Here is a 25274-nt window from a genome sequence, read left to right as displayed (position 1 = left end):
TGCCATTTTATAGGAGATATATCTCAGAGAACGATGGACGGGTTGAGTATTAGTATGGCCCCGGAGGGGCCGGACAAATTCGATTTTAGTAGTATTTACACTCGGATTTTACGGTAAAACATGCAATCAGTCACTCACTAGCTGCTTTGTTCCTACTTCGGGGCTCTGAGGGCGATTTGTGGAGCATAGGCCCGAGAGTAACGCAGATTTCGGTCCCAAGGGCCTCAAAGCCACAACTGCCACATGGCTCTCTGAGCCAATCCCAATTTTTCTTTTTTCTTTTTCTTTTTATTTTATTTTATTGCAACTCTATCATTATCGAGCGCAGAAGTCCCCCTGAAGCTCACGCGTCTGCCAGAAAAGGCAGCCTCTTCTCCCCAAAACGGCAGGTGCGCGACCGAAGGACTGGAAGCCCCTTGCCGCACTTTGGCATGTGTATGCGCGACTCTCAACAAACTCTCAACGTAAAGTGCTCGATCAGGCGAATTATTTGCCAGAGATTAAGTCCAGTAAAAGCATAGAATAGTCACCAATAGGTAGCCTATCGTGGGACGGGCATAAAGAGACAGAAAGCAGGAGGTGAGCGGCGTGTCAAGGAAAGCGCACATGGCTTACCATTGCCACGGTGCCTTCAGTACTAAATAAAGCGGGGGACGCTGCCTAAACGGGCGCAAGGGGGGACTTCACTGGCGCGTATCGGAAATGTTCACTAGCCTAGGAGTCCGCGCAGCCACGCCACAGCTGCGGATACCACCTATATATGCATATTATGCTGCATAGGAGAAACTTCGATTCCACCACCAGCTGTTTCGGCTGGATAACACGCAATACAACGCACTAGATATTGAACTTCTGCGGTCTATAGCTGTTGAGTTCATGTTCAAAGTTCTTAAAGCAAGCGTATAAATAGCTGGATTCCCATGGGATCACGCAGCACTCATTCACACAACCTTCGTTCAGCTGAGCTAGGGTTGTATTGAAGACATCTTTGAATCCGTGTCCAGTCGTTTGGCCTGGTGTTCAAGTCATGTTTTGGCGAATCGTCTCCCGAGCCAATGTGATGGATCGAGTACTACTCTCGAATTTACGCAGTTTCCGAACCCCGGCTCACCTTGTCCTTTTGATGTAGTTTCGTGATACAGACGAACCCTGGGCTCTTGTCACCGGAGCTTCAGATGGAATCGGGAAATCGTAGGTCTAGTAGGTCTCCTGCGAATCACATCGCACTGCTAAGCCAACACTCCTTAGACTTTGCAAAGTTCTTGCTAGAAGAGGCTTCAACATAATTTTGCACGGACGAGATCCAGCAAAGCTCTCCTCATGCTGTGACGAGTTACTCGTGCTCGCACCAAAGGGGAAGTTCGAATTCGTCGAAGCCGACGCTACTCAGCCGGCACTTGTACAAAACGTCGTCGAAACAGTTTCAAATAAGCCTCTCACAGTCCTGATAAACAATGTCGGATACACTACCGGACCCGTTCAGCCTCTGCTCACCATTGATCCCGCAGGTGCCTCAATCACTCACAGGTTGTATCTGCGGGATAATTTACCTCGTCTTCACAGAGATACAGCGAGGGATCGACACAGGTGTTACTTGGACTGCGCAGCTCACACGAGCCCTCCTGCCGCTCTTGGTACAGCACAAGCCGTCCTTGATAATCTATCTCGGAAGTTACGCTGCAACTCACCCTCCGCCTTTCATCGCGCTCTACACAGGTACCAAGGGCTTCGTCCAGGTACGATTGAACGCTCTCTGGTTTCTGGCCTGGTGTTTCCTCATACATTAGCCCAGACTTTCTCTGAATCCTTGCGGCGCGAGATGCGTGTCATAGGCCACAAAGAAGTCGAAGTGCAATACCATGAAGTGTACTTCTCCGCGACAAAATCCAATGGTGCTCCGGAGAATCTCGCTACACCATCCCCTGATCGCATGGCCGAAGCGATTATCAGCGCAGTTGGCAGTTACAAAGGCCATGTGATCCCATACTGGGTTCATGAACTACTGAGCTGGGTGTTTCTCCTTGTTCCAGAGTGGCTGATCGCCCGCATTTCTGGAACCGTTCTGGCTAAGAAAAGGACTGATATCGGGCCGAGTCAGTAGCGATATTGAGGCAGGGTGCGTCTGCTTTATGATCTCTCGTTCGCAGCTCGATACGGTGGAGCCTTCTAGGAGGTCGTATGTGAGTATGCACACTCTCTAGCTGGCCTTGTGCTGACAACAACTATATTCTTGTCCTTTAAGCTCAAACTATTCGTTGTGTCCCATCATCTACGCTCGCTCAACTAGCTCCGTCGTGCTTACGTGAGACCTTACCGGGCCGGTATGACTGTGGCTGTTGTGGCCTAAATTTATCAAGTATCCAGTCCGTGGGCAACTTAATTATAAGGGAACGGTCTTACGACCTGTCTCTTCGAAGAATCCTGTCCCGTTGCGAAGCCTGATGCCTGGCCTATACATATCCTCAAGAGTGTCAGTCAAGTATATGCTTATCTCTTGGACCCTGAACGGGGCAACGTCTGGGAGTATCAGTGGACGTAGGGGCGCCTGTCTTACTGGGGTTGACCCTTCACGTATCTGAGTCCTGATATTCACTCGGGATATTCGGATGAAGGGAAGTATCTCATGTTGTCTACGTATGCGAATGCCTCACTCAAGTGCAACGAATCCTTGGACATCTTGTGGAGCACAAACCCTACCCCGAGTCACGACGTAGCCGGACGCAATACATAGGGGCCTGCCGATGCTATCTGCTCGTTCTCCTTGGCTGGTCGACTGATTTCTTCATTGCTTATCGCACGAAAATAGTGGTATCAGAGGGCTACAAATGCTTGGAGTACGTGGGTCCAGATACTTTCCCTTTGACCCCCGTCATGCTACTCCCTTTGAGCACTGGTTCAGAAAGCGCCAAAGACGATGGAGCTGACAAGGAAATCGAGCGCTATGAGTATCCTTCTGGGATCAAAGGCTTCTATTACAATCCCTACACGCAGATTTCTATGGTAGGAATTGTCTGCTTCACGTGCCCCGGCCTGTACAATGCCCTCCTTGGTCTCGGAGGCGCAGGAAGGATAGACCCCGCGATTAACGACGACGCAAATGCGGCGCTCTATGCTTCGTACGCGTTCTTCGCGTTCTTCGCTGGGTACGCTGGAATGTCCCCCTTCCTCATATCGTACTCACTGAAGTGTGACAGGTCTGTCAACAATGTCCTCGGGCCAAGACTTACTCTATTCCTTGGTACCACGGGTTATGCCCTCGGCCTGGGTTCCTACCTGTACGTGCATTCCCACATCCTGCTATTTATCGTCGGTAGGCTGGATACGTATGACATAGCGCGATGAACATTCATCCAAATGTGGGCGGTTTCGTGATAGCCGCCGGAGCCTACGAGGGGCTTTGTGCGGCTTTGCTTTGGACCGCCGAAGGTTGTTTCATGTTAGCGTATCCCACTGAGTCCCAGAAAGGAATGTTTATCGGCGTCTTCTGGTCGATATTCAACATGGGGGGTGTCGTAGGCGCATGTGTGTCTCTTGGACAGAACTTCAATTCTGAGGTACACACGATGTCCACTCTTCCTCTTCCTCCGATTCTCATGACTCCTGTGGTTTAAAACAGTCTAATTCTGGTGAGTGCCGCTTCGACGTCCATGAAACGAACCTCGACATACTTTGAGAATCTAACAACGCCCATAGTCGGCAATGGCACCTATGTATGTACCCTCTCTTCTGAGCTTTTCTTCCGGGATTTCTTATGAGTACTTCGGCAGATTGGCTTGCTCGTCATCAACATCTTGGGCGTCTGCCTTCCGTTGTTCCTGGCCGACCCAAACAAGATGATCCGCACTGACGGCAGCAGAGTGAAGACGCCCCGCCAGCCGACATGGAAGTCTGAATTCCGTGGCTTATGGATTGCCCTCAAGACTGATCCTCTCGTTATCATGCTCTTCCCGATGTTCTTTGCCAGTATCTGGTACTATACTTGGCGTCAGTCTCTCGTACACCCTTCTGTCTCGTCGTTTCGACTTACCGAACCTATTCAGAATTCAACGATTACAACGGGACACTGTTCAACATCCGAGCGCGTTCACTCAACAATCTTGTGTACTGGCTCGCTCAAATCTTCGGCTCTCTTATCGTAGGATTGATACTGGATTGCACGCGGTTAACCCGCAGACATCGAGCGTTCATAGGCTGGACCATACTGCTTTTCCTCGTGTTCTTCGTTCACGGCTGGGCATATGTCTACCAACGGTAACAGAGCAACAGTTCTTACGGGGGCATCGACGTTGACGGACATCATCAGGGGTTACACTCGGGAATCCATCGCGCTTACCACAAATCGCATGGATGTTTACGACCACGGATATACGGGACGCATCCTCCTGTACACTCTCTGCGGCGTATTGGACTCCGTCTGGCAAACGACGACGTACTGGATACTGGGCACCATGTCGAACGACCCCGCAAAGCTCGCGTATTTCACGGGTTTCTGTGGGTATCTGCATGCTCCCCGGCTTGCTTCGGGCTCACTGTCCTTCCAGACAAATCGATCCAAGCAGCCGGCTGTGCAGGCGCTTTCGCCGCAGACGCCGTCAAACTCCCGTGGGTCTCTCACTGAGCTTCACGCACTTCCTAGCGTGACATCCCGCCATCAAGGTACATGAATATTTTCGCGTCAACATGGGCCTTACTGGTGGCTGGCCTAATATTCACCTTACCTATGATTCACATGCGCGTGAACAACCATACGGATGATACGGACGAACTCGAGTAGGTCCAGAATTGATATTGGCGTTTCCTTGAGACTGATATTGGTCCCCAGCATTGATAGACATGCCTCTACACCAGAGGATAAGAAAGAGGAAGGGACAGAGGTGACAATACCTGTAACATGACGGCGTCAGTTGTCGCCGGTCTCATTACGTCCACCGATTGGAAGGACATTAGCACGTCGCGTCAGGATCATGCTTATCATAACGACGCAAGGATAGCAGTAAATACAAGAGATATTTGCGTACAACTTCATCACTCTCCGAGCCTATGGCCGGCACCCCACCTATGCCCACCCGTCTCCTGGACCGGTTGCCTCGTTCTAGGCGGTATGACGTGCACCCCACCCCCCGTCGTACCGGCCAAGCGCGTAGCAACTCCATCCCTCTGACCCAACAGCTTCTTCAACCATCCCGGCGCGCTCCCAAGACTCCTCGTGCTGGGACCAGCCCCGCCTCCGAAAATGAGGTACCACCAAGCGTGCCCCGCAACCAGACCTGTGACACTCTGCGCGGCTGCGGCGGGGCCTCCCATGATGAGGTCGAGGGCCGCTAGGGCGTATGGGAGATATTGAATCGGGAAGGTGATCAGTCCGAAGAAGGACGTCTGGGCGCCCGGGGGTGCCAGCGCTGAGCCGAGGTAGGTGAGGGCGAGCAGGAGAGGGCGGGTGTGGACGAAAGAGCCGAGAGGGATGTTGAGCGCCTTTGGGACCGGAGTTAGTCGAACTCTCGATAGCAGCTAGACCACGCACCAGAATGCCACAGGCTGTCAGCAGTAATTGCCAGGCGTAATCCGCAGAGCGTCCGGGGAAATGAGTGGATTCTAGCGCATCAGAATTCCGGCTACGATGTACAGTTACATCGTATCCCGAGCGACAGAGAGGAATCACATACTAAAGCATTGCGAGGTCAAAGATGAAGTTGATCCCCGAACCTGACAGGAAATTGAATATCAGCATGGATCATGATGGTGGGGAGTAGATAGCGGCAGGACAGCGTATGCCAACCGCAGAGACTGTCTCGCCTCCACAATACACATCCAGGTGTTATGTTCAGTAACACTTACTCCCAAGGAAGAAACTCGTGAAGACACGCCATACCTGATCTAGGACGTCAGGCATACACATTATTCGTGCTTGCGGCGAAGGCCTACCTGCAAACGCTTCATGACCAGCGGCTTGACAAAGATGACAGTGTATGGCGACACTATCTGAAGCATAACTGGCAGAGAGACGGCCAGCGTCGAGCCGCAGAGGAAGCGTGTCACTGGAGGAATCTTGCGTATCTCATCCCAGAAAGATGCTTGAGCCATTTCGCGTCCGATGAAGAGTTGTGCCAGAGACGATATTTGGCTTCTGATTTGGTTATAGGCTCAGACACAACAGCAACGCGTATGCATTGTCGGGTATGTGATTCTCGAGGATTCGAGGGGGAAGCGCGCAAGACGTGGCCTCGGATTATGCCGGTGGACGCGGCCCGCTTGTTGGACTCTAATTTGCCACAACCGGGCGGCTACATCGTGCGTGCGCATGCATTGATACGAATACCCGAGACAGCGTATTGTCTATAGACTACAGGATCGACCCCGCCTTTATGTTTTTCTGTTTCGTCTGTCGATTGTTTGTCCGATTGCTCTGAAGTTTGACTCTTGCAGACCATGGTCCACGGGCACCCGGGGATACGAAGTTAGCTGCATCTATGCCCGCATTACATGACCGTTGCACGTATCTGTCAGGCAGTAGTGCTCGTATGAATGGGTGAAGTAACTGTTCGCTCAGGCTTCACATGCTGTTTCCAGCTTACTGGGAATCTGTAGCGGCCTTGCTGCAACCATGCGAAGGTCTTATAAAGCTGGCTGGCCAAAATGCCGTCGTCCTCACCTCCGCCACTATTTGTCACTATCCATTGCCTAGTAGTCAACATGAAGGCCTTCTCGCTCATTCCACTCACCTTGGCTGCCTTGTCTTCGTTAGCAGGCGTATTCGCCCAATCGTCAGAAGCTGTGGTGTTGAGTCTACAAGCTGTGTCCAAAGCGACCACGAGCGTGAGGGGAACTCTCTCAAGCATGTCAGACGCCAATGTCGCCAGAGAAGGGCCGGTAAGTCGCCTGGCAGGGAGCTGGAGTGCTGTTAGTAAAAACTCACCTACTTGATAGATAATAGCCGTTAGCATGCAGAGTATCATCAGCAATTTATCCGATGCCATCGGTCAGGTCGACGTGGTAAGCAAATCAAATCATCTGCACTTCTGTATCCCCGCTAGACCGTGAAAATAGGTGGACCCAAAGCCCTTCAAGGGTAGAGAGGCTGAGGAGGTTCTCACCGCACTTACCGGCGTTAGTTCTTACTACTCATCTCAGCTGAGACGCCTCTTTGACTGACATGCCATACAGTTCGTCAGCGGTCAAAAGGAATTCGTATCGACAGTACGCGCACGCAGCACTAATTCAGGGATGGAGCTCATCCGCACACCGATATCTAGCTCATCAACAAGAAAGCGACGTTCCAGAAGGCGGGACTCACTGGAGACATAGCCAACTGCTTGCTGGGCTTGCAGGGAGTTACTGATGTGAGTTTGATTGCCCGTGCTTTTTTGGCGGCTCATCCTAAACGTGTCCCGATAGGCATACTTCGGCGACGTAATCAGCTTGATTCCGAGTCAAAGGGCTGCGGCGACGACGCAGAAAGGTAGTATAGACTTGTCGCTGGAGGCCGCGATCATGGCGTACGCTTAGGGCAAACACTGCTGTGAGCGCTGAGATCTGCCAAGCAGGGTTCAACACCCCGCGTATGTAAATACTGCCCGATGACAGCGCAACGATTTTGTATTGCTGCATTCGTGCAAAACATGCCGGGTACACGCCTCAGAGATCCGCTTTGAATAGCTCACTCAAAGGTGTAACCTTGGTGAATGACATCCCGGACACACCTGAGTCATACAATTCCAGCTGGTATACGTAGACATCGAAACTCACAGGGATCGGGGCCATCTTTCGCACAGCCGTTGAATGAGATCGGGTCGGAGAAATGGCAGAGCTGTCCGCCGTTATCCTCGTTCCCGAAGGGCGTCACACCCATCGACCGATGTGCACAATATGACACATTGCGCGATATCGATGCTTAGTCCTGCCTGGCGGTCCTTGCCATCGGAGGTATCCCAGATGAACAGCGCGAGCTGGTGGATCAAGGATCGCTTTTAGTACGTGTCTCCTGCGCGGTCGATTACAGTCAAAAGCCTCTGTGACTATTAATATACATTGCAGAATTCCGGTTGGGTACCAGAGAACCTCACGGTGGACCTAGCGCCGTGGGTACCTTTAGGAGTACCGCTAAAATCGACTTGGCGCATCAGCAAATCGAGGTATTCTCGGGATAGGTCGTAAGTGTGCTGGACTGTGCGCCGATCGCTGTTACTAGTAGCTCAGCGAATCATTGTTAGGTTGATGGTATCCAGTCTCAGGAAGGCGGGCCAACCACCGACTGTAAAACGGGAGGTTGGCATTGCGAAGCAGACAGCGACATAATATGCTGTACTTACTACTCGTGAGGGAGAGGCACGTTTTGCTGATGACGGCGTCCTAGTAAGAGCACGGTGTGCAGTGCCTCTCTGAAGCATAGTAGCCTGCAGGTGGAACCTGAGCCTTGCATATCTCATCCAAATTTCATCCCAGAAAAGGAGGCTTCAGGCATTCCGCAATCGTGCTACAGACAAGAGGATGCATTCCAAGTTAGTTCCAAGCTCAGATACGTGCATACAATCTAGTCGTGACTCGTGACGGAAGAACCACGCAACAAGTGACCTTCGGATTATGTTGGTAGTAGCCGCGCTCGTCCAATTTGCCTGGAGCATAACAGGAAAGCCATACCATGAGTGCATTGATGCGAATACACGAGAGTGTAGTATCTTACTGCCCCAAGTCCCAGTCTTGTCATGTAGTTTTCCTCTTGATTCTTTATCTGTGTACGCCGAGTCAAAGACTGTCGCAGACCACACGAGGATGCCGGAATCGGATGCGAACTAGCATGCATGACTTCAGCCGCCGTATCTATGGCCACAATACATGACTCTCGCGTGTATGCAGGCTGCAGTTATGGCGTCCGCTTAGGGCACAGACGGCTATGATCTTCGGGATGTCTGCCAAGCACTGGCAGGGTCCAACACCTTGTCGATGCAAAACGCCATTCAATGACAACGCAACATTTACATTGCTTTATTCGTACAAAGTACATGGCTCGCTCGACTTCAAGCCAACAGCTCACTCAAAGGTGGAGGCCTTGATGAATGACAATCCAGACAGGCCCACTATCCCGAAGACATTAGTCATACCGTTCTCGCTGGTAGCGATGGACACTCACAGGGATCAGTGCCATTCTTAGCATAGCCAGCCAGAGCAATCGGCCCGGAGACGTGGAAGACCTCTCCTTGGTTAGACGCATCCTCATTACCGAAAGGCTACGCACTCGTCAATCAATGCACATAACATAATCAATTGAGCTAGGCTTAGCTTACTCCTTCCTGTCGGACCTTGCCGTTGGAAGTATCCAAGATGACGAAAGTGAGCTGGTGAACGACGGATCGCTTGTAGTAGCTGTGGTTGCCTGCGCGGCCGACAACAGCCAACAGTGTCTCCTTGTCTGTAGCATAGTGTGAGCGCTGATATCTGAATAGAATATTCGGATTTCGGAGGCGTACCCGACAATTTCACGGTGGACCTGGTGCTGGACGTCCCGTGGGCACCCTTAGCAGTACTTCCTCCTTGAAGCTGATAAGTGACGGTAACACCGTCGACCTAGCAATGACTCGCTGAACAAACAGCTATTGGGGTACACTCCAGCACACTTACGATCCATCCGGAGAATATATCAATTTGCCGAATGGGGTGCGCCATGTCGATTTTTTGCATGGCGGGCCAACCACCGACTGTGAAACAGGAGGCTTTTAGGGTGAGGCAACCGGCAGATTTGATACGGTGCACTTACGGGCAGAACCATCGTGGAAGATATCGCCGTCGGTGCCTCCAACCAGCTGAGTCTGAACAACGGCGGTGGTAGGGTTGGACATTCTGAATGTAAGTTCTTGAGATGCTTGTTGTGAGTGAGTTCGGATGGCAGACAGTGGTTGGGAAGGCCTGCTTTTATACTTTTGGAGGTGCTTACCCAGCTCGTGCAATTTGGGGTTTGTGAAATACGAACTGAATACGGGAGATGTGCTTACGTCGCTCAAGTCAGTCGTACCGCATCTGACACAACCCGGTGGTGGAGTCCGGTGACGAGTGTTGACTACCTGGAGGTGCAGGGAGGAAGATTAAGGAAATAAGAGAACTGGAAAATCACAATCATGCCTGGAAAACGACAAACAGGCCCTTGCGTTCTCCACCACCCTGGAGAAACGATTGGATCAATTCAGTTTCTAGACAAATGATGCATCGGAAGTGGATGTCGGCCGCGGTCGGCGGATGCTGGAAGGCAAATCGGAAGTCGAGCAGCCAGAAGGGCAGTCAAAACGCTACGCTCGACATAACGTGAAGACCGACCCTTTGACAATCGACCCTAAGAACACATAGAACTTACGAATTCACCTCGCAGCAATTACCTATTGGACGTTTGACATGGAATGATGGGCCTAGAATCGACGATGTACTACCCAATTCACCCCGCGAGGACATCTCCATTCTTTCCGGTGACCTGTCCGTTGGGACATCTTACGTCGCGGCTGTATAGTACGGGGTAGCGTCGGGAGGTGACCGACCTCAAGTGTCGAGATTTTCCTTCCAAAAGAACTGGGACGTGCCAGGTACTGCAGGTAGAGCGGCGCTCCCTCAACATTACGGGCCAGAAGGCCGACCTTTCGCCGCTTGACCATGCAGGATTTCGACAGACCACCAGCTTGTCGATGGAATTGGATGTCCGTGTACAGTATACAAGAATGATCGAGACGCCAAAATTACTCGGCGAACGCTGGGGATGAGCGACAAACCGATAGCTTCGTTCTAAAACATTGGTGACCTTGTAACGTGCAGAGGCGGGTGTAAAGTAGGTAACGCAGAGCTACTGTGGCATACCAAGGCAACATGGGCGAGGAAAATGTTATCTTGTGCATTGTGTACGATACGGAGGATACAACAGAGTGTATACCTCAGTGAGCAAAAATGAGACGTGAGCAGATATGGCATGGGCGTGAAGCACTTACAATAGCTATGATATTTATTCTTTGATACCGTACTTTTCCCAGTATTCTCTCATACTCCCCAAGCTCTCATTTTGCCCTGACTTTTCGAGCCACAACATCAGGTCCCTCATTTTGAGGATAGCAGTTACTCGCCCTGGCCCTCCGACAATATCCTCCACCTCCTTCACGGTACTCCGACCTTCCTTTCCAACTTCTTCGCGGTCGAGGATCAAGACGACGCCGATCACCTCTCCACCGTGTTTAGTGATCAGATCAATAGCACCTCGTATAGCAGTCCCAGCGGTCATAACATCGTCTAGGATCAACACTTTCTTTCCTTCAACGGATACACCGACCATAGACCCGCCCTCGCCATGATCCTTTACTTCCTTCCGATCATAAGCGAACCCGACGTCAAGGTTGTGCTCCTTGTGCAGCAGAAGAGCCGTGCAAGCGGCAAGAGAGATGCCCTTGTAGGCGGGTCCAAAGAGGACGTCAAACTTCGGCAAAGGAGACGTCGACGAAGACAGAGAATTCGAGATCGTCGATGCATATGCCGACGCAAGGGTGTACAACAGCGGCCCAGTTGAAAGAAGTCCAGCATTGAAGAAGTACGGAGAAGTGCTGGCGAGAATAACGTTGGCTTTCACGATGCTGAGTGCTCGCTACGGGAGACTGACCGGCCTGACTTGAGGGTGAAGGAACCGAACTTCAATGCCCCCACGGACATTGATTTCGCGATAAGTTCATTTTGGTAGGGTTGAAGCGTTCGTGACATTGTATCGCTTTTGTCGCTTCGAGAATAAAGAAGAGGTGGAACCTCCAGTCTCAGTTGTGGCGTCGCGCGAAGCCCATCATCCTGTTATGTTATCTGGCACTGACGTAGATAGGCCGACTCACTTTAACCATTGCACGGATCTCTGAACACCAGAACAGACCATTGCACGGTAGATATGGGATGCATACATACGTCTTAGAGACTCACGTAGTAATGTGGTAGGTACTCAGTAGACTCTTATTAATAGCCTTAGACTTGAGCTACCCGCAGGCACTCGGGGAGGGGACACAAGATCGCACTACGGAACGCATGTCTGCAATATGATAATCGAAGAAGGTGTTTGCTTCAGCCTCAGCGCCTAATGCAGGGAAGCTGCTAGGCACTAGTGAGGGCAGTGGTCACGGAGGCAGGAGCGCTAGCAGACGCCTGGGCAGTCGTCGCCACGGAAGCGCTAAGCAAGGACAACTGTGCGCTAGCGCCTTCAATGATGAGGCTCCTCTCGTTTGTTCCGGCGATAACGCTTGCAAGGACTTTCCCTGTCCCGTCGAGCACAGGGTTTCCAATAGCCGCTTAAAGAATCACATCATAAGGTAGTCGTGTCAGGTTGGGAAGGGAACTGAACGTACGATTGATACTGATACTGGGCTTCTTCCCAGCAGGCTTGCTGCCACTGCTTTCCTTCCCACTCAAGCGCGACTTGGCAGTACGGCGAACCATCCGACGACTTCCGATGCGGAAGATCGATTAGTACACAGTACATGATGAATCGTTGAGAACCTACGTTGGAGCACTGGGCGCAGCTGCAGGCGTCAGAGTGGCAGTGGCCTCTGCAGCCTGTGCCGAGAGCGACGCACTTTGCAAGGCCGCTTGCGCTGATATCGATGCCGACAATGCCTGTCTATCTTGGTAGCCTCCTACAATGACTGGTATGATATCTGTACCAGCTGTTGCGAATCCAGGGAGAATGCCGCTGATGCCTCCATTACCACTTCCTATTGGCACAGTGATAGTCAAAATGACGCGATGCGGAAAGCGGTGAATGAGGACCAACCCTCCGCATCAGGCTCAGATTCGGGCGTAGGCTTCGGTTTGGTCGCCGCTGGCTTCGCAGGGCCCGGAGCAGGAGCGGCGGGCTTAGGAGCGGGCTTGGCTGGGACTGGCCTGGGCTTTTTTGAGCTCCCAATAGGCGCGCCGAGAGCAGGTGACGCGAGAAGTGCGAGTGCGATAAGTGCAGAGAAGCGCATTATGGACTGGAATATTTCTGCACGAGTTCTCAGTCAAGGGAGGACCGGTAAGATCTACTGCTACACCCACTGTAGCTTTAATGGTGCTCAACACGAAGTACCTGGTCAGTAAATGTCGCGAAAGGGTGTCGTAAAAGGCTAGATGAACCCGGTCAGCAAGGTTTCAAGAATTCGATATAGATTCACGTACTGGCCTGCACCGGAGGTCAATTGAGTACACAAGTGAGCGGACGAAGGTCGAAGAGGTCGCTGCTCGACTCGGGACCCGACCTTGCCTTTTTATATGCCTTGAAGACTGGTATGTGTAATCTTCTCACACCTAGCCATAAGGTAAGTGGTCTTGATTCGAGGTGGGCCCTGAAACTTTTGACGAGGCATGGGTGTGCGCCACACACCGCAATTCTCAACAACGGGGTCGCCAAACGTACAGCACTGAGTAGGCCAGGCGTCCCATTCACAAACGTCGACAGAGGCATATAGCTGCCCACGCGCGCCCACACCGACATGAGACATCGTCTAGTAGATGCGCCGTCGCCACTCGATTGATGCATAAGGTCTGTCTGGCGCACAACCATGCCGTTAGTCGTACCGATGTCAAACATAGCCATCATGGGGATTCTTGGATATTGAGTAGTTAGGGAAAGTAGCCTTGGGTTTCAAGGCCGGCTACGATCGCGAGTTCATGACAGTATGTAGAACTTGCGGCAATTACTATCCCTTGACTATCCCAGAGTATACCGTCGGCGCTGGTCGTATATTTCGAGCCCGTCGTGGGGATCTAATGTTTCTTCGTCAGGCGAGTGTCAGCGATATTGTTGCCCTTTCCTGTACTTAAACCCCTGGAAGTGCCTGAGTCAACATGACGGCTCAGATCGCAGATGCCACTGGCAGACGGGGCGGCGGAATGGCGATATTTTTCCCACAGTCGTCGTCGGAATTATTCGGCGTCTTGGTAAAGAGCACTTCCGTCATTCACAGAGATGCAAACAACCATCGTCGACTAGGATAACATCTTGCGCGCCCTGCAACCCAGATGCTCTAACAATTGAAGTTTGTTGCAACACCCATGGCTTCTGCAGATTCATGTTTCACCTCAGCCCCGACTGCAGGTCATTCCGGCTCTGCCCCTGGGGAAATCCCGTTGCGAAACGACGTGACGTCTTTACTTCCTGCAGAGCTACTCTACGAGATCTGTTGGATAGTACGCCACCATCTGTATGAAACTGCTGATCCGAGCGGACAACATTCCAAGGCCATGAGAAGGGACCTAGCTTCGCTTGCACTAACATGTCGCTCGTTTTGCTCCCCGGCACTTGATTTCCTTTGGGAAGAGATGCACAGCCTCGTACCGTTACTGCGAGTGCTCGTGCCCGAAGTGCAACTCGAGCGTCTTGCTGATGGTTCGACCATGCGGCCAATATCATATGTGGGCCTATTTGCAAGCGATACTGAACTGTACCTGGGACTGAAGCGGCATATTGCAGATGTTAGTCGGACCCGTCTCTCCTGATAAATGGCTTCGCTGGGATTTGTACAGACAACGAATCCGATTTCTTCGACCCTCGGAATTTCCTCTGTCCCCAGCCATCTTCGACACCCTGGCGCGTGTGCGTCCCCAGGGACTTCCCATGTTGCCGAACCTCGAGGAGCTGGCATGGGAGAATTATGGTTCAACATCCGCTTTGGCCAACTTTATAACTCCTTCACTCAAGCGTTTATCGATTGGCCGTTCAATCGGGCTAGGATATTTCGAGCGCAACCGCGACCTGCGAGCCCTGGAGTATGTCATATCGATCTTACCTGAGGTCGCTCTGGGGATACGAAGCATAGAGCTGAGCAATCAAGAAACGTTCGGTCGATCCCTCCAGGGACTTGTGCAGCTCATCCTCCTGGAACACTTATGTTTGCGGGATCCGATCGACGAGGAAGTTTTCTCCGGGCTATGTCTCCTTACCCAGATCAAGTCCATCTCGTTGTGTGTGAGAACTCTACCTGCAGGCGACCTGTCTGCCTGGCCGTCATTCCCGCAGCTTGAGAAGATCACTTTCATCTATAGCTCTCTGCCATCCGTTATAGCCGTCCTTCAACACCTTTCTACCACGGCTTTATCCCAGTTCTCATTGGAATCCGGGTCAGAAGAGCGGATTGGCATGTCCCCGGAAGGCTTGAGGGCTACATTCTCCACCCTGTCGCCATTCCACCAGACGCTCAAAGTGGTTCGAATCGTAAACATATTCGCATTTGCCCACGACCTGGAATTCTTATGTCCCCTTCTTGAATGTCATGAAATGACAGAATTCGACTTCCGCTTCTTAATCCCATCTTCAGAGATGGACAATGATATTAGCCATCTAGCCAATGCATGGCCTAGACTCGAAAAGCTGCTGATTTCCTGTCGGATCAATCCTCGCAGCTTGGTGGTCTTAGCGCGAGAATGCCCCTGCCTCCAGCATGTCCGTGTCGGCCATATCAACATGATCGAACTACCACCTTTGGATACCTATGAAGAGATATGTCCCCATGGTCTGCAATCTCTCCGGACGGAGACTGTCGGAGTGGTTGATTTGGTGGAGGGGATGGCATTCTTGGAGAGCCTCTTCCCCGCTCTCGCTCACAATAATGCGGATGACGGGCTTCGAGATGGCCTCGAATTCTACATGTTTCTCCGTCAAGTGAGGAAGGATCGCCAGAGCGATCTTCTCCTTCAACAAGAGCCCCCATTAGTGTAGCTGCCTTGGTGTCAGTTGAGGATAATCAAAGATCGCTTCGTATTCTTGCAAAGCCTTCTACCAAATCTGCGGTTCGAACTATTTTCGTTGTGTGGACGGGCACGGTTCTCAGAGGATTCATTCACAGATATATATATATGTATACTGATACGTGCATTGCTAGCGCGTCACGATGGAGATGAACCACCAAGCTTTAGAACATGGGAGCAGAGGTGTTGAACCTTCTAACATGCCCGTGGAAAGACAAGTCTAGGAGTAGGTCTTGATGGAAGCCTTGAGTGTCACATCCAGGGAAGCAATTTGCCGTTGGGCCTCCGACTTCTTGCTGCCAGTAGGAATCAAGTTGATTATCGCGAAGGCGAAGCTCTGCACAGAGGTCCAGTCAAACTCGTGATTACCACAGAAAGCAATAGTGCTTACATCCACGACTTTCTCGATAGCCACCAAGGCAAGGCGAACAGGTGTAGCGAAGGCGAACCGAGCCAGAAGACCGTGTTTGCCAATGATCTATATTAATTGTAAGTCTCGGCTACGGAAGGAGAGGCGGACTGTACGTACCGTTTGGAGGAGCGCCTGGTGTACCTTTACGAACTATAGCGGTTGTGGAGTAAATTGCGAAGAGAAGACGATGTAGGAAGAGAGTGACCGACCTCAGTCAGGACCTCGACTACCTCAGTTGAGACCTCTTCAGTGAAAGGTTTGGGGTCGGACTACAGATGCATGGTCAGATCGCCAGAGGGTGGCGATCTATAGCTCTCAGACGCACCACGGAGATACTAGATACTGCCGACGTCACAGTGGACACGATTTTCTGCAAGGTGGTGACGATCGTCTGAACGCTCGAAAATGCTGAGTGAACTATGCAAATATTACCGCTTGATACATAAACTCACCGGAGCTTGACTAAAGACGTTGGTGACAGTGGTGCGGGCCACAACGACGCGGAGGTCAGCGGATATTTTCGTAACCGCTTTGACGTTAGTGATGACTGCTTGAGGGTTCTGAGCAAAAACGCCAGACAAGGCCGAGAGGCCAGCGAGGGCGATGGGAACGAAAGTGAAGAACCTCATGATGTCGTGATGCGAGAAAGATTGAAAATGGTGAGGTAGCTGGTTGCTGAGACTCGGTGAGTAGAACCGGGATGGGTTTCCAGAGGACGTCAGCGGTGTCTTTTATACCATTGCTGAGTAGTCGAGGTGCTGGTACCCACGTCCACCGTCGAGCATATCCACGCACGACTTCTCGTCAGGTACGCTGCCCGTTAATATTCAGGACGTTGATTTAGCCACAGACAAGCGACCCCATGATAATTTTGAGGTGATCTATACGCAGCGGGTTGAGAGAGATGTATTGCGGGGCCCTTTCTTACATCTGAAAGTCAACGTTTTCATAACTATGTTGCGGTTATATTCGAGAACTCCAACCAGCGGTCACCAAACACGTTCCGCAGGGATGCCAAGTCTCATCGTATCCGATACGCCTGGCGTGTGGTGAACTAAGTAGCATCAATAACGAAGTAGCCTGCAGGCTGTCCCGGCAATAGTCATGAACGGTGAGCCTATCACCGTATCGAATGTCCGTTACCACTTGATTCGCAGGTCCAGATCTTTGAAGTGGTCTGCGCCGTACAGATGGAAAGTATGACAGCGCCGCCATGTGTCTGCAGGGTAAATCGAAGGAAGCCATTGCCACGTCATCTTGAGGATCGTATGTCCTGAGGCTCCGGTGGTGACAGATAGACATGTAGTTCCGCGTGAGTTAGCGCAAATGGTAGGAGAACTGCGAGACGGACGTCTGCACCGATCCGATCACTAGAACATCTCTCATGGATACCACTCCAGCCAATGAGAACGGATTTTTATAGGACGTGTCGAACTAAAGAACAAGCATCGTGCGGTGTTCCTCGTAAGTTCGACGTATATAGCCGAACTTGCACTATAACAGCTGAAGGTTGAAGCTCCAAGAACAAGAGATGGTACCGGACTTCCGTGATTGAATAGCCTTTCAAGATACAGATTACCATAACTTTCATTATAACCGTGAATATATCGCGCTTGCTTCTATACGTGTATGTATTAGCGAGGCAGCTCTTGAACTTCACTGTGGCTTGAAGGAGGGTCCGTCTCGTCCATACGATTCTGATCCGCAGCAAGAAGATCCCTTTCGGCTAACGCTTGTAAAGCCCCTTCTGCGGCACCGATCATTTTCCGTAGAGATTCTGGGCGAAGCAGAGTTTTAATACGATGCAAGGTGCGATTGGGATACGCTTACTCTCGACGCTCAGCATGAAAAGGGTCTTGAGGAGACGAGACATGGATCAGTAGGCGTCACTATCCGCACAGGCATGAACAATGGCTCACATTTCTTGCATCCTCATCTTGAAGAATCTGGCTCTTGACGCCATCCCCTATGCCTTCTGCAGCCGCAATATCATCGAGCAACTTCTTCAGACCTTCTGGAGGCTGCAACTCAGCGCTCCCGGCACCAGCGCCACCAGCCGCCGAGTCGCCAGCAATCATATCCCGAGCCGTGGTATTAAGAAAGTACTGTATATTCTCATGAAACGTTCGGGTATCTTGGAGGATTTTATGAGGCAACTCCTCCAGTTGTCGTTGAGCACGCGCGCGAGACTCTTCCAGTGTTTCGGATCGAGGGCGCATAGGTTGTCCCGAGGGTGTTACAGGCCTTAGCGCCGGCTGCGGCGGTCCTGGCTCATGTCGGGCTCGTTCTCGATATCGCTTGACGACTTTGTTGAATATAGGTGTATGCATGGCGCTCTTATATCGTGACCCATAAGCGTCAGAGATGACTAGGGGTATCAAGGGTCAGCTATGTTTAGGGCTGCAAGCAGAGGGAGCGTTGTACCAGATATTAAGATGGTCATAGTAGCAACACCGAGTAGCGCCCAGACGACGAAGATTGCCCGTCCAGCCGGTGACCGAGGTGAGTAGTCACCATATCCAATGGTAGTGAAGGCTATGAAACCTATTGAGAACGGCTTCGGCGTCAATGCAGGGTGCACGGCAGGGCTACTTTGATACGCACAGAAATACATAGCAGTTCCGAAGGGCCACCGTTCAGTCCTCGAGAATATCGCGGAACCTACCTAAACAAAGCACGTCAGTAGAAGGCGTCGCCTAATGTGAGCGTACGCACCATCCAGAAGATAAAGAATATAGACCACACTATAGTCAACTGCCAGTTACACGGTCAGAGCCGATATGACCGAAGATATGGAATTAGGTACCTTAGTGATAAACGCCTTCTTTTCCTCGCTCTCCAACGTCGCTTTAAAGCTATCGTAAGTCCCATAGATTGAGTTCTCCTCCAACGCTCTCCAATCTTTCATCTTGACAGTTCGCGCAACTCTATCCTTCGCGTTCTTCACTCGATCCTCGCCATTATGAGTCTGATGGAGGCGCCCACCCTCGCTAGCCTCCCCCGGCTCAGGACTCCGGCCCCTATCGTCTCCGCCAATGTCCAGGGACGCCCTCTCGCTCTCTGCCTCTCTCGCCTCTTCGATGGGACTCTCGTTCGACTGACCTTGGTTGAAAAAGTGTGCGCCCAAGACGCCCACCGCAAAGCGCGTCATCATCTCCGCCATCTGGCCAATCTGCACGTGCGTGCGGTCGTGCGGGCGCCGATCCTTAATGCTGCTCAGATCAGCGTGGTCGGGCTGCTGGCTTTCGCTCCCTCCTCGCGCTCCGTGCTTCCCCCGGCGGCGACCCTGGACGCTCCCCAGCAACCTCCGCGCCCCGAAGCTCGGGAGAAACGGCGGCGGATGCCACCCCGAGTACCAGCTAGACAGGAAGTCCGCGTGCATCCGGCGGGCACGATGAGACTCGGGGAGCACCATGTCCAGGGGAACCCCAGCCTCGAGCGCGCAGGCCTCGAGGTGCGCTGGCGTCAGTGCCTCGATGTTCAGCCGGTAGCCAGGGCGCGCGTAGGAGTGCATCGCGTCGTACCCGGGCTGATGGTGGGCGTGGACGTGCAGCAGGTCGAGGAACCGGTGCGTCCAGCCCATCCCGCCGAGGGCTTTGACGAGGAAGACTTTGGTCCGCAGGCCGGTTTCATCCGTTTCTTGGCGGGTCGCATCGTCCTTGTCGGGGATCCAGGCTGGTATACCGAGGCCTTCAAGTTTCTGCTCGACTGAGGCTTTCCAGCGGACGATGGCTTTGCGTTTTTCACGCTCTGAGCGGCGGAAGGCCCGGAGTTGGGAGGCGCGTTTCCGATAGCTTACTTCCAAGCCTTCAATGACTGTCTCCCTTTAAGGACGCGCCGTAAGTCTGCATTAATCATGCACTGAAGGAGGCTCACCGCGCCATTCCAACGGCAACACCAAGGTTGATGATCCCAACGGTTGAGTATGCACAGATCCATACGCGAGCGCCGGTGGAAATCGGCGTAATGTCTCCAAAGCCGATGGTCTCGAGGGAGCAGACAGTGAAATACAAACCATCCAAGAACGTCAAGTGGTTGAGCTTGGAGTTGACGGCGGAACCCAGAGCGATCTGTAGCAAGAGTATCATTACAATGAGTACCAGGGCTCGTTGCTTGGCGGTCAGACCGCTACCTGGTGAAACAAAGTTTATTCGATTACAGCCTTGGGTTGGATTAGCTAGTTGCGCACCGCTCTTTGCAAAATCCTTCGTACGAACGACATCCGCAATCAGAGTGACGTTCGTTACGACAGATGCTATAGTCGAGCACACGGTCATCCAGAAGGCCTGTCCGTATGTGAAACCGTCGTCGTAGCGATGCGCCACCCCGAATATTGTGACCGCGACTATATTGATGACATCTATGGAGATGTCAGGAATAGATCATGTACCGCACCTCTGATCTTACCGTGTATAGTCAAGAATACAACGCATAGAATTGTCATCGACTTGACGCGTTTCTCCAGAAACCGCATGATCAAGCACAGGTTTGCAATAATGCCACTAGCCATGGAGATACACAGACCGGCTACCAGTATAGAAGGGTTCGAGCGGTAATCGACGGTATGATGGTTCATGGTCCGGATGTACCAGTAGTCTGTTAAACCAGGGATTTCGAGGAGGATCGAGAACGGGATCACAATTCCTGCAAGAATAGGTGTCGATCGATAGTTTGGCACATACTGGTCGATATTGGACGGTGAACCAAGGTCGTACGGCGGGAACAATATCGCTTTGAACTTCGACCACCAGGATGCAGGAGTCTTCGAAGACGACGCTAAACTTACGAACGTTCCTGTGCGTTCCGTGTTCTGACTGTCCCCCTCGAGCGTGTTTTCTCCGCAATTTCCGTCTGCATCGTCACCCTCTTCAGTGCCCCGCCTGCCCTTCTCTTCTAGCTGCGGCCTCTTCTCAGGATCGTTGGAAGCCTCGCCGTGCGTGACGAGTTTATCCCAGACGACGTGCAGCGCAGCGATAAGCGGTACAGACAGCATCGCTCTTCCTCTTCATCGCCGAAAGAACGTAAACGTTGGTAAGGGAGCAGTTCGGACAGGTTCCACTATAAGACGTAGTGGGACAAGTATAGCCAGAGGCGAACCCTATAATTAACCCCTGTACATGTACCGCGAGCAATGTGAATGCGACGTTTCCACGATGTCAGCCTGATGCGATAGTTATGTTTTCGGGCCTTGCCGGTATGACTTCACCTGAATCACCTCAGCTTTTGTCCGATATCCATATTCGCTGCGATGGACGTGGATTTACCAGCGAATGTCGAATGCGTAGCAGAACTGCAAGGTACAAAACAGTATTTGCTCACTGTGCTCAACGACTCATTCGCTATCAGGTCACGATGATAGGGCATGGCATACAGCCTGGAATCCGACGAAGCCAATTCTGGCCTCTTGTTCAGCAGATAAAACCGTCCGGCTCTACCACTACGGACGAAACGATGATGAACCGGACCCCGGATCTATATCATTTAAGCACGTCAATACGATCCAGACGGGGCATACCAAGACAGTGCGCGCTATCGCATGGTCCCCGTCTGGGCGTACACTCGCGACAGCCTCGTTCGACGCCAACATCGGTATCTGGGAGAGGGAGGGTGCCGAGGAAGAGGAGGACGAAGATGGTAATCCGAGCCATACAGTGCACTCCGGCGAGTGGGAGTGCATGAGTCTCCTCGAAGGCCATGAGACGGAATGTAAAAGCGTCGCATACTCCTCATCGGGCAATCTTCTCGCCAGTTGTAGTAGAGATAAGACGGTCTGGGTATGGGAAGGTACGTACGCCAGAAGAGTGCTCTCGTGTTAACGGCTATTTCTCTACTTACTGAGCAGTGTTGCTTTGATTGGCAGTCCACCCCGACTCGGATTTCGAGTGCATGGGCGTGATGATGGAGCACTCGCAAGATGTCAAGCAGGTCGCATGGCACCCCACAGAAGAGGTCAATCCATTTCTCCTCCATCTTTCAAGCTCGTTGCGAGGAAATAATGAATGAAACAGATCCTGGCTTCAGCGTCCTATGATGATACAATCAAATTGTACATAGACGACCCATCGGAGGACTGGTTCTGCTTCGCCACCCTAACAGGGCATGCCTCGACAGTTTGGTCCCTCGCCTTCTCCCCCAACGGTAGATACCTAGCATCTTGCTCGGACGACCTCACGATCCGCATCTGGGAACGGGTCGAGCAGTACAAGTGGGAGTGTGTAGAGGTCATCGAGGGTGTCCACGAGCGCAGTATATATTCTATTGCTTGGGGAACCGGGGAAGGAAGAAAAGGTGAGGACAGCTTAGGATGGCTGGCCAGCACAGGTGGAGATGGCAAGATAAACGTCTTCGAGTTCCACGTAAGCAGGATAGAATTTGTTTGCTGTCTGACTCATTTCTCTCTTTCTTCAGGCTCCGCCGACAACCTCCGAAACCTCTGGTACACGCCCGCCTCCGTCGCATCATCTATTAGCACGAGTCACCTCCGCCCACGGTGTGCACGATGTGAATAGCGTATCATGGTGTCCACGCCAAGGTTTGCGTAATATCCTGTCGACGGCTGGAGATGATGGAATTGTTAAAGTATGGAAAATCACTCCTCCAAAGGAATCATAGAAGGGCCGTCTTAGTACGTACCTGCTTCCCTCTGGCGGAGGTAGCAGGATGCTAATACGCATTGCATTATCACTACCCGCAGAATAGTGTATCAAATACAATGCTAGAATATGTGTATAACAGAGACCTCGCGCCAGTATCAGGCCGTCAGCGACTGCTTGGCCACTGGATGCTTTCCGCGCACAAAGGAACCATTTTATCGAATGCTACACCGGCTGTATCGTGCGGTTTTGCGTTGCTTCGCCTTCAATATTGACCTTACGGTGGGTGAGATCCGCGAAAGTACGCCACCCAAGAAGGTGCCATAGCCTTCAAGTTGTACTACCGTGGGGCAGAGATTGAGAGGCCACAGCAGCAAGCTTTCGTGATATACGTACGTCGGCTCGTTTGTATGGTGACTTAGGTGATTCGCGCATTGCAGTCGGGAAACTACGACATGGCTGCCGTAGCCTGCCACCGTCGTCGCGATATCGTGAATCGTTAACGGACCGCACTTGGCCGCTTCCACATCCGCTAGAACCCTCTCTAGGCAAGTGCCCTGGCTAACCACCTACAGCAGCCAAGGTGTTTATAAGCAGCATGTACTGGGGACGTCTCGACATCGGAGCTTTCCAGCGAGATCAGAGCCACAACCCAGCATCCTCCTCTCGCCATGAAATTCTTCGCGCTCATGCCTGCCGGCCTCTGCGCCCTCGGCACCCTGTCCGGTGTCTTCGCGCAGAACTCGGAGGCAATCATCTCTGACCTGAACCGCGTCACCCAGCTCTCAGCCGAGCTTAGGGTGACGGTGCAGGCCACCACTTTCCTGAACGCCACTGCGGCCGCCCCGGTGAGCTGCATCTGACCATTTCCGACCTTGTATTGTCTAATATTTTATGGCGTTTGCAGCGGATTGTAAACGGGCTGCAGAACATTGTAGCTACAGTCACTAGGGCTGTTGCCGACACGCATGCAAGTTCGGTTCGTATCTTGCCCATACGCCTTGTTGTCTCCAGTCGTTGATGTTATGGATACTTAGGGCTCAAGCTCCCGCGACGTCATCACGGGACGGGCGCAGATGAAGCGTGCGATCACCCACGAAGCATGTGAAGCGATTGTTACCGCTTTACTGGATGTCAGTCTTTACCTTCGATTGACGGATGTTGATGGCGTTGACATGATCTCCTAGTTCGTGCGTGTTCATCAAGCTTTGTTGAGCGTGGTAAGTGTATAGACTTCGTCTGTCAAGTGCGGTGGCTTAGTCGTGTCGCAGATTATCGGAAAACACGGTGTCTTGTCACCTATTGGATTCGCGACTCCGATCCGACTGGCCCTGGTCGCTATTGAAAAAGGCGTTGATGTATGTCCCAAGCACAACTCAGAGACAAAGACACTAGTACTTACATCGCGGTTTAGACATTTGCTATCGACATCATCGAGGCGATTCCTTGTGACAAGACCCGGGCAAACCAGGGATTGGACTCGTTGGACGTGACTCTCGAGCGGTCTATCGAAGCTTATTCCTGAACGGATCCTTATGTCGCCTTCTCCTGGGTTCAACACCCTGGAGATGGCCATCGTGCCGAACGTTGTACCTGCATGTAATGGCTTGAAGCGTGACCGCTCGCGATACACGAAGTAGATGGCATAGACCTGAAATCTGTGTATACAAAATTTAGAGTCTCTGAAAGAAAGAGCGTATTGGAGGTACTTTCGGACTTGCATTGTTATTATTCTCCTCTCAAAGTGCTGGGGTTCGCCTTGCCACGTCGGACAATCCGACTTACCATGTTACTGTGGCAGCCCGAGGTGTAACACCTTCTGGCTTGTCAGTGAGTTTATCTGCCAGCAGCCAGGCATTACTAGTCGTACTAGTCGCACAGATCGAGAGATTATATAAGTATCACAGCATTCAAAGTATGAGCAGCTTTACGGACAAGAAGTATAATCAAGGTTCTCGCTATGACGGACGGTATCGAACAAAAATATCAGGATTCCTGTATTCGGCAATGAACGTTTGAACTGTCACGGCGGGCAAAGCAGGTGTCCTTTTTCCGGACGGCAGGAAAAAGGACACTATGTCCTTTCACGGCGACCATCAGTGGGTCAGGAAGTAAATCTGTCACGATTGCGTCATGGTCGTGACAATCGGTCACGCGGTCTGCTTTTATAATATGAAAAACCCTCGGACGCTCAGTTTTACAAAGCGAAGCATGCCATATGACCCGATAGGTGACTTTCCGTACGGTTGACCAGGAGTGTCAGGTCTATTTTGCATTTGCACTTCGCACTTGCGTTTGGCTGAGGGCACGCCGTGAGTTCGAATCCCGATGAGAGCAACGGGCAAGGGGCCGTGGGAACATCCCGGATACTGCCGTACCCCTGTTGTCGCTGTGCTCGACGTTGCCCGACGCGTTGTCGACGCTGTTGTCGGCGATGTCGACGAATGTTAAGCGATGAATATTCCTAAAAATACACGGAAAAAATCGGTTCCTTCTGAGCTTATTGTACCAACCTATTTAATATCAATTATTCTGTTCATTTGAGGAGCTAT

At 51.9% G+C, this 25274-nt stretch overlaps 12 protein-coding genes across 12 annotated transcripts; 5 read left to right on the top strand and 7 right to left on the bottom strand.

Moving 5' to 3' along the window:
- Window positions 1–797: 797 nt before the first annotated feature.
- GLOTRDRAFT_78743 (NAD P-binding protein) lies at window positions 798–2101 on the top strand (the record flags this gene model as incomplete). The annotated part of the gene is made up of 6 exons (XM_007869796.1): window positions 798–867; window positions 961–1069; window positions 1130–1191; window positions 1249–1508; window positions 1564–1736; window positions 1793–2101. The coding sequence occupies exons 2-6, from the start codon at window positions 1028–1030 to the stop codon at window positions 2099–2101; spliced, it is 846 nt and encodes a 281-aa protein (XP_007867987.1). The 5' UTR covers window positions 798–867; window positions 961–1027.
- Window positions 2102–2997: 896 nt separating this feature from the next.
- GLOTRDRAFT_45430 (uncharacterized protein) lies at window positions 2998–4774 on the top strand (the record flags this gene model as incomplete). Its single annotated transcript, XM_007869553.1, has 9 exons — window positions 2998–3143; window positions 3195–3275; window positions 3335–3554; window positions 3675–3710; window positions 3768–3984; window positions 4041–4251; window positions 4304–4491; window positions 4542–4602; window positions 4657–4774. The coding sequence occupies 9 exons, from the start codon at window positions 2998–3000 to the stop codon at window positions 4772–4774; spliced, it is 1278 nt and encodes a 425-aa protein (XP_007867744.1).
- A 118-nt stretch (window positions 4775–4892) lies between these two features.
- GLOTRDRAFT_111747 (DER1-domain-containing protein) lies at window positions 4893–6223 on the bottom strand. Its single transcript, XM_007869795.1, has 5 exons — window positions 5923–6223; window positions 5836–5869; window positions 5664–5703; window positions 5522–5612; window positions 4893–5472 (listed from the first exon to the last, which is right to left on the bottom strand). The coding sequence occupies exons 1-5, from the start codon at window positions 6079–6081 to the stop codon at window positions 5026–5028; spliced, it is 771 nt and encodes a 256-aa protein (XP_007867986.1). The 5' UTR covers window positions 6082–6223; the 3' UTR covers window positions 4893–5025.
- Window positions 6224–6690: 467 nt separating this feature from the next.
- On the top strand, window positions 6691–7503 carry GLOTRDRAFT_131021 (uncharacterized protein; the record flags this gene model as incomplete). Its single annotated transcript, XM_007869794.1, has 6 exons — window positions 6691–6867; window positions 6925–6990; window positions 7045–7104; window positions 7162–7194; window positions 7251–7337; window positions 7393–7503. 6 exons carry the CDS (start codon window positions 6691–6693, stop codon window positions 7501–7503), a joined length of 534 nt encoding a protein of 177 aa, XP_007867985.1.
- Window positions 7504–9024: 1521 nt separating this feature from the next.
- On the bottom strand, window positions 9025–9830 carry GLOTRDRAFT_131020 (lectin; the record flags this gene model as incomplete). The annotated part of the gene is made up of 6 exons (XM_007869793.1): window positions 9025–9071; window positions 9125–9221; window positions 9279–9403; window positions 9462–9558; window positions 9613–9689; window positions 9749–9830. 6 exons carry the CDS (start codon window positions 9828–9830, stop codon window positions 9025–9027), a joined length of 525 nt encoding a protein of 174 aa, XP_007867984.1.
- Window positions 9831–10734: 904 nt separating this feature from the next.
- GLOTRDRAFT_78736 (orotate phosphoribosyltransferase) lies at window positions 10735–11761 on the bottom strand. The gene is made up of 3 exons (XM_007869792.1): window positions 11618–11761; window positions 10959–11561; window positions 10735–10903 (listed from the first exon to the last, which is right to left on the bottom strand). The coding sequence occupies exons 1-2, from the start codon at window positions 11713–11715 to the stop codon at window positions 10973–10975; spliced, it is 687 nt and encodes a 228-aa protein (XP_007867983.1). The 5' UTR covers window positions 11716–11761; the 3' UTR covers window positions 10735–10903; window positions 10959–10972.
- Window positions 11762–12090: 329 nt separating this feature from the next.
- GLOTRDRAFT_131018 (uncharacterized protein) lies at window positions 12091–12959 on the bottom strand (the record flags this gene model as incomplete). The annotated part of the gene is made up of 4 exons (XM_007869791.1): window positions 12091–12284; window positions 12342–12439; window positions 12497–12707; window positions 12767–12959. The coding sequence occupies 4 exons, from the start codon at window positions 12957–12959 to the stop codon at window positions 12091–12093; spliced, it is 696 nt and encodes a 231-aa protein (XP_007867982.1).
- A 2273-nt stretch (window positions 12960–15232) lies between these two features.
- GLOTRDRAFT_111745 (uncharacterized protein) lies at window positions 15233–15443 on the bottom strand. Its single transcript, XM_007869790.1, has one exon. The coding sequence runs from the start codon at window positions 15433–15435 to the stop codon at window positions 15241–15243; it is 195 nt and encodes a 64-aa protein (XP_007867981.1). The 5' UTR covers window positions 15436–15443; the 3' UTR covers window positions 15233–15240.
- A 494-nt stretch (window positions 15444–15937) lies between these two features.
- GLOTRDRAFT_94857 (uncharacterized protein) lies at window positions 15938–16758 on the bottom strand (the record flags this gene model as incomplete). The annotated part of the gene is made up of 6 exons (XM_007869789.1): window positions 15938–16054; window positions 16109–16195; window positions 16247–16279; window positions 16339–16398; window positions 16455–16520; window positions 16582–16758. The coding sequence occupies 6 exons, from the start codon at window positions 16756–16758 to the stop codon at window positions 15938–15940; spliced, it is 540 nt and encodes a 179-aa protein (XP_007867980.1).
- A 977-nt stretch (window positions 16759–17735) lies between these two features.
- GLOTRDRAFT_78734 (voltage-gated potassium channel) lies at window positions 17736–21122 on the bottom strand (the record flags this gene model as incomplete). The annotated part of the gene is made up of 12 exons (XM_007869788.1): window positions 17736–17906; window positions 17960–17984; window positions 18049–18497; window positions 18554–18664; window positions 18734–18794; window positions 18845–18883; window positions 18936–19119; window positions 19177–19422; window positions 19531–19953; window positions 20006–20261; window positions 20319–20489; window positions 20537–21122. The coding sequence occupies 12 exons, from the start codon at window positions 21120–21122 to the stop codon at window positions 17764–17766; spliced, it is 2694 nt and encodes an 897-aa protein (XP_007867979.1). The 3' UTR covers window positions 17736–17763.
- Window positions 21123–21344: 222 nt separating this feature from the next.
- Window positions 21345–22884, top strand: GLOTRDRAFT_111744 (WD40 repeat-like protein). Its single transcript, XM_007869787.1, has 6 exons — window positions 21345–21426; window positions 21476–21913; window positions 21990–22078; window positions 22138–22485; window positions 22538–22754; window positions 22824–22884. Exons 1-5 carry the CDS (start codon window positions 21378–21380, stop codon window positions 22739–22741), a joined length of 1128 nt encoding a protein of 375 aa, XP_007867978.1. The 5' UTR covers window positions 21345–21377; the 3' UTR covers window positions 22742–22754; window positions 22824–22884.
- Window positions 22885–23393: 509 nt separating this feature from the next.
- Window positions 23394–24247, top strand: GLOTRDRAFT_131013 (uncharacterized protein; the record flags this gene model as incomplete). Its single annotated transcript, XM_007869786.1, has 6 exons — window positions 23394–23570; window positions 23630–23701; window positions 23760–23855; window positions 23910–23942; window positions 23994–24080; window positions 24137–24247. The coding sequence occupies 6 exons, from the start codon at window positions 23394–23396 to the stop codon at window positions 24245–24247; spliced, it is 576 nt and encodes a 191-aa protein (XP_007867977.1).
- Window positions 24248–25274: the final 1027 nt, after the last annotated feature.

Source organism: Gloeophyllum trabeum (assembly GCF_000344685.1).
Source record: "Gloeophyllum trabeum ATCC 11539 unplaced genomic scaffold GLOTRscaffold_00010, whole genome shotgun sequence".
Lineage (NCBI taxonomy): Eukaryota > Fungi > Basidiomycota > Agaricomycetes > Gloeophyllales > Gloeophyllaceae > Gloeophyllum > Gloeophyllum trabeum.
Note: the sequence above shows the minus strand (reverse complement) of the source record. Positions and strands in the feature narration are given on the sequence as shown.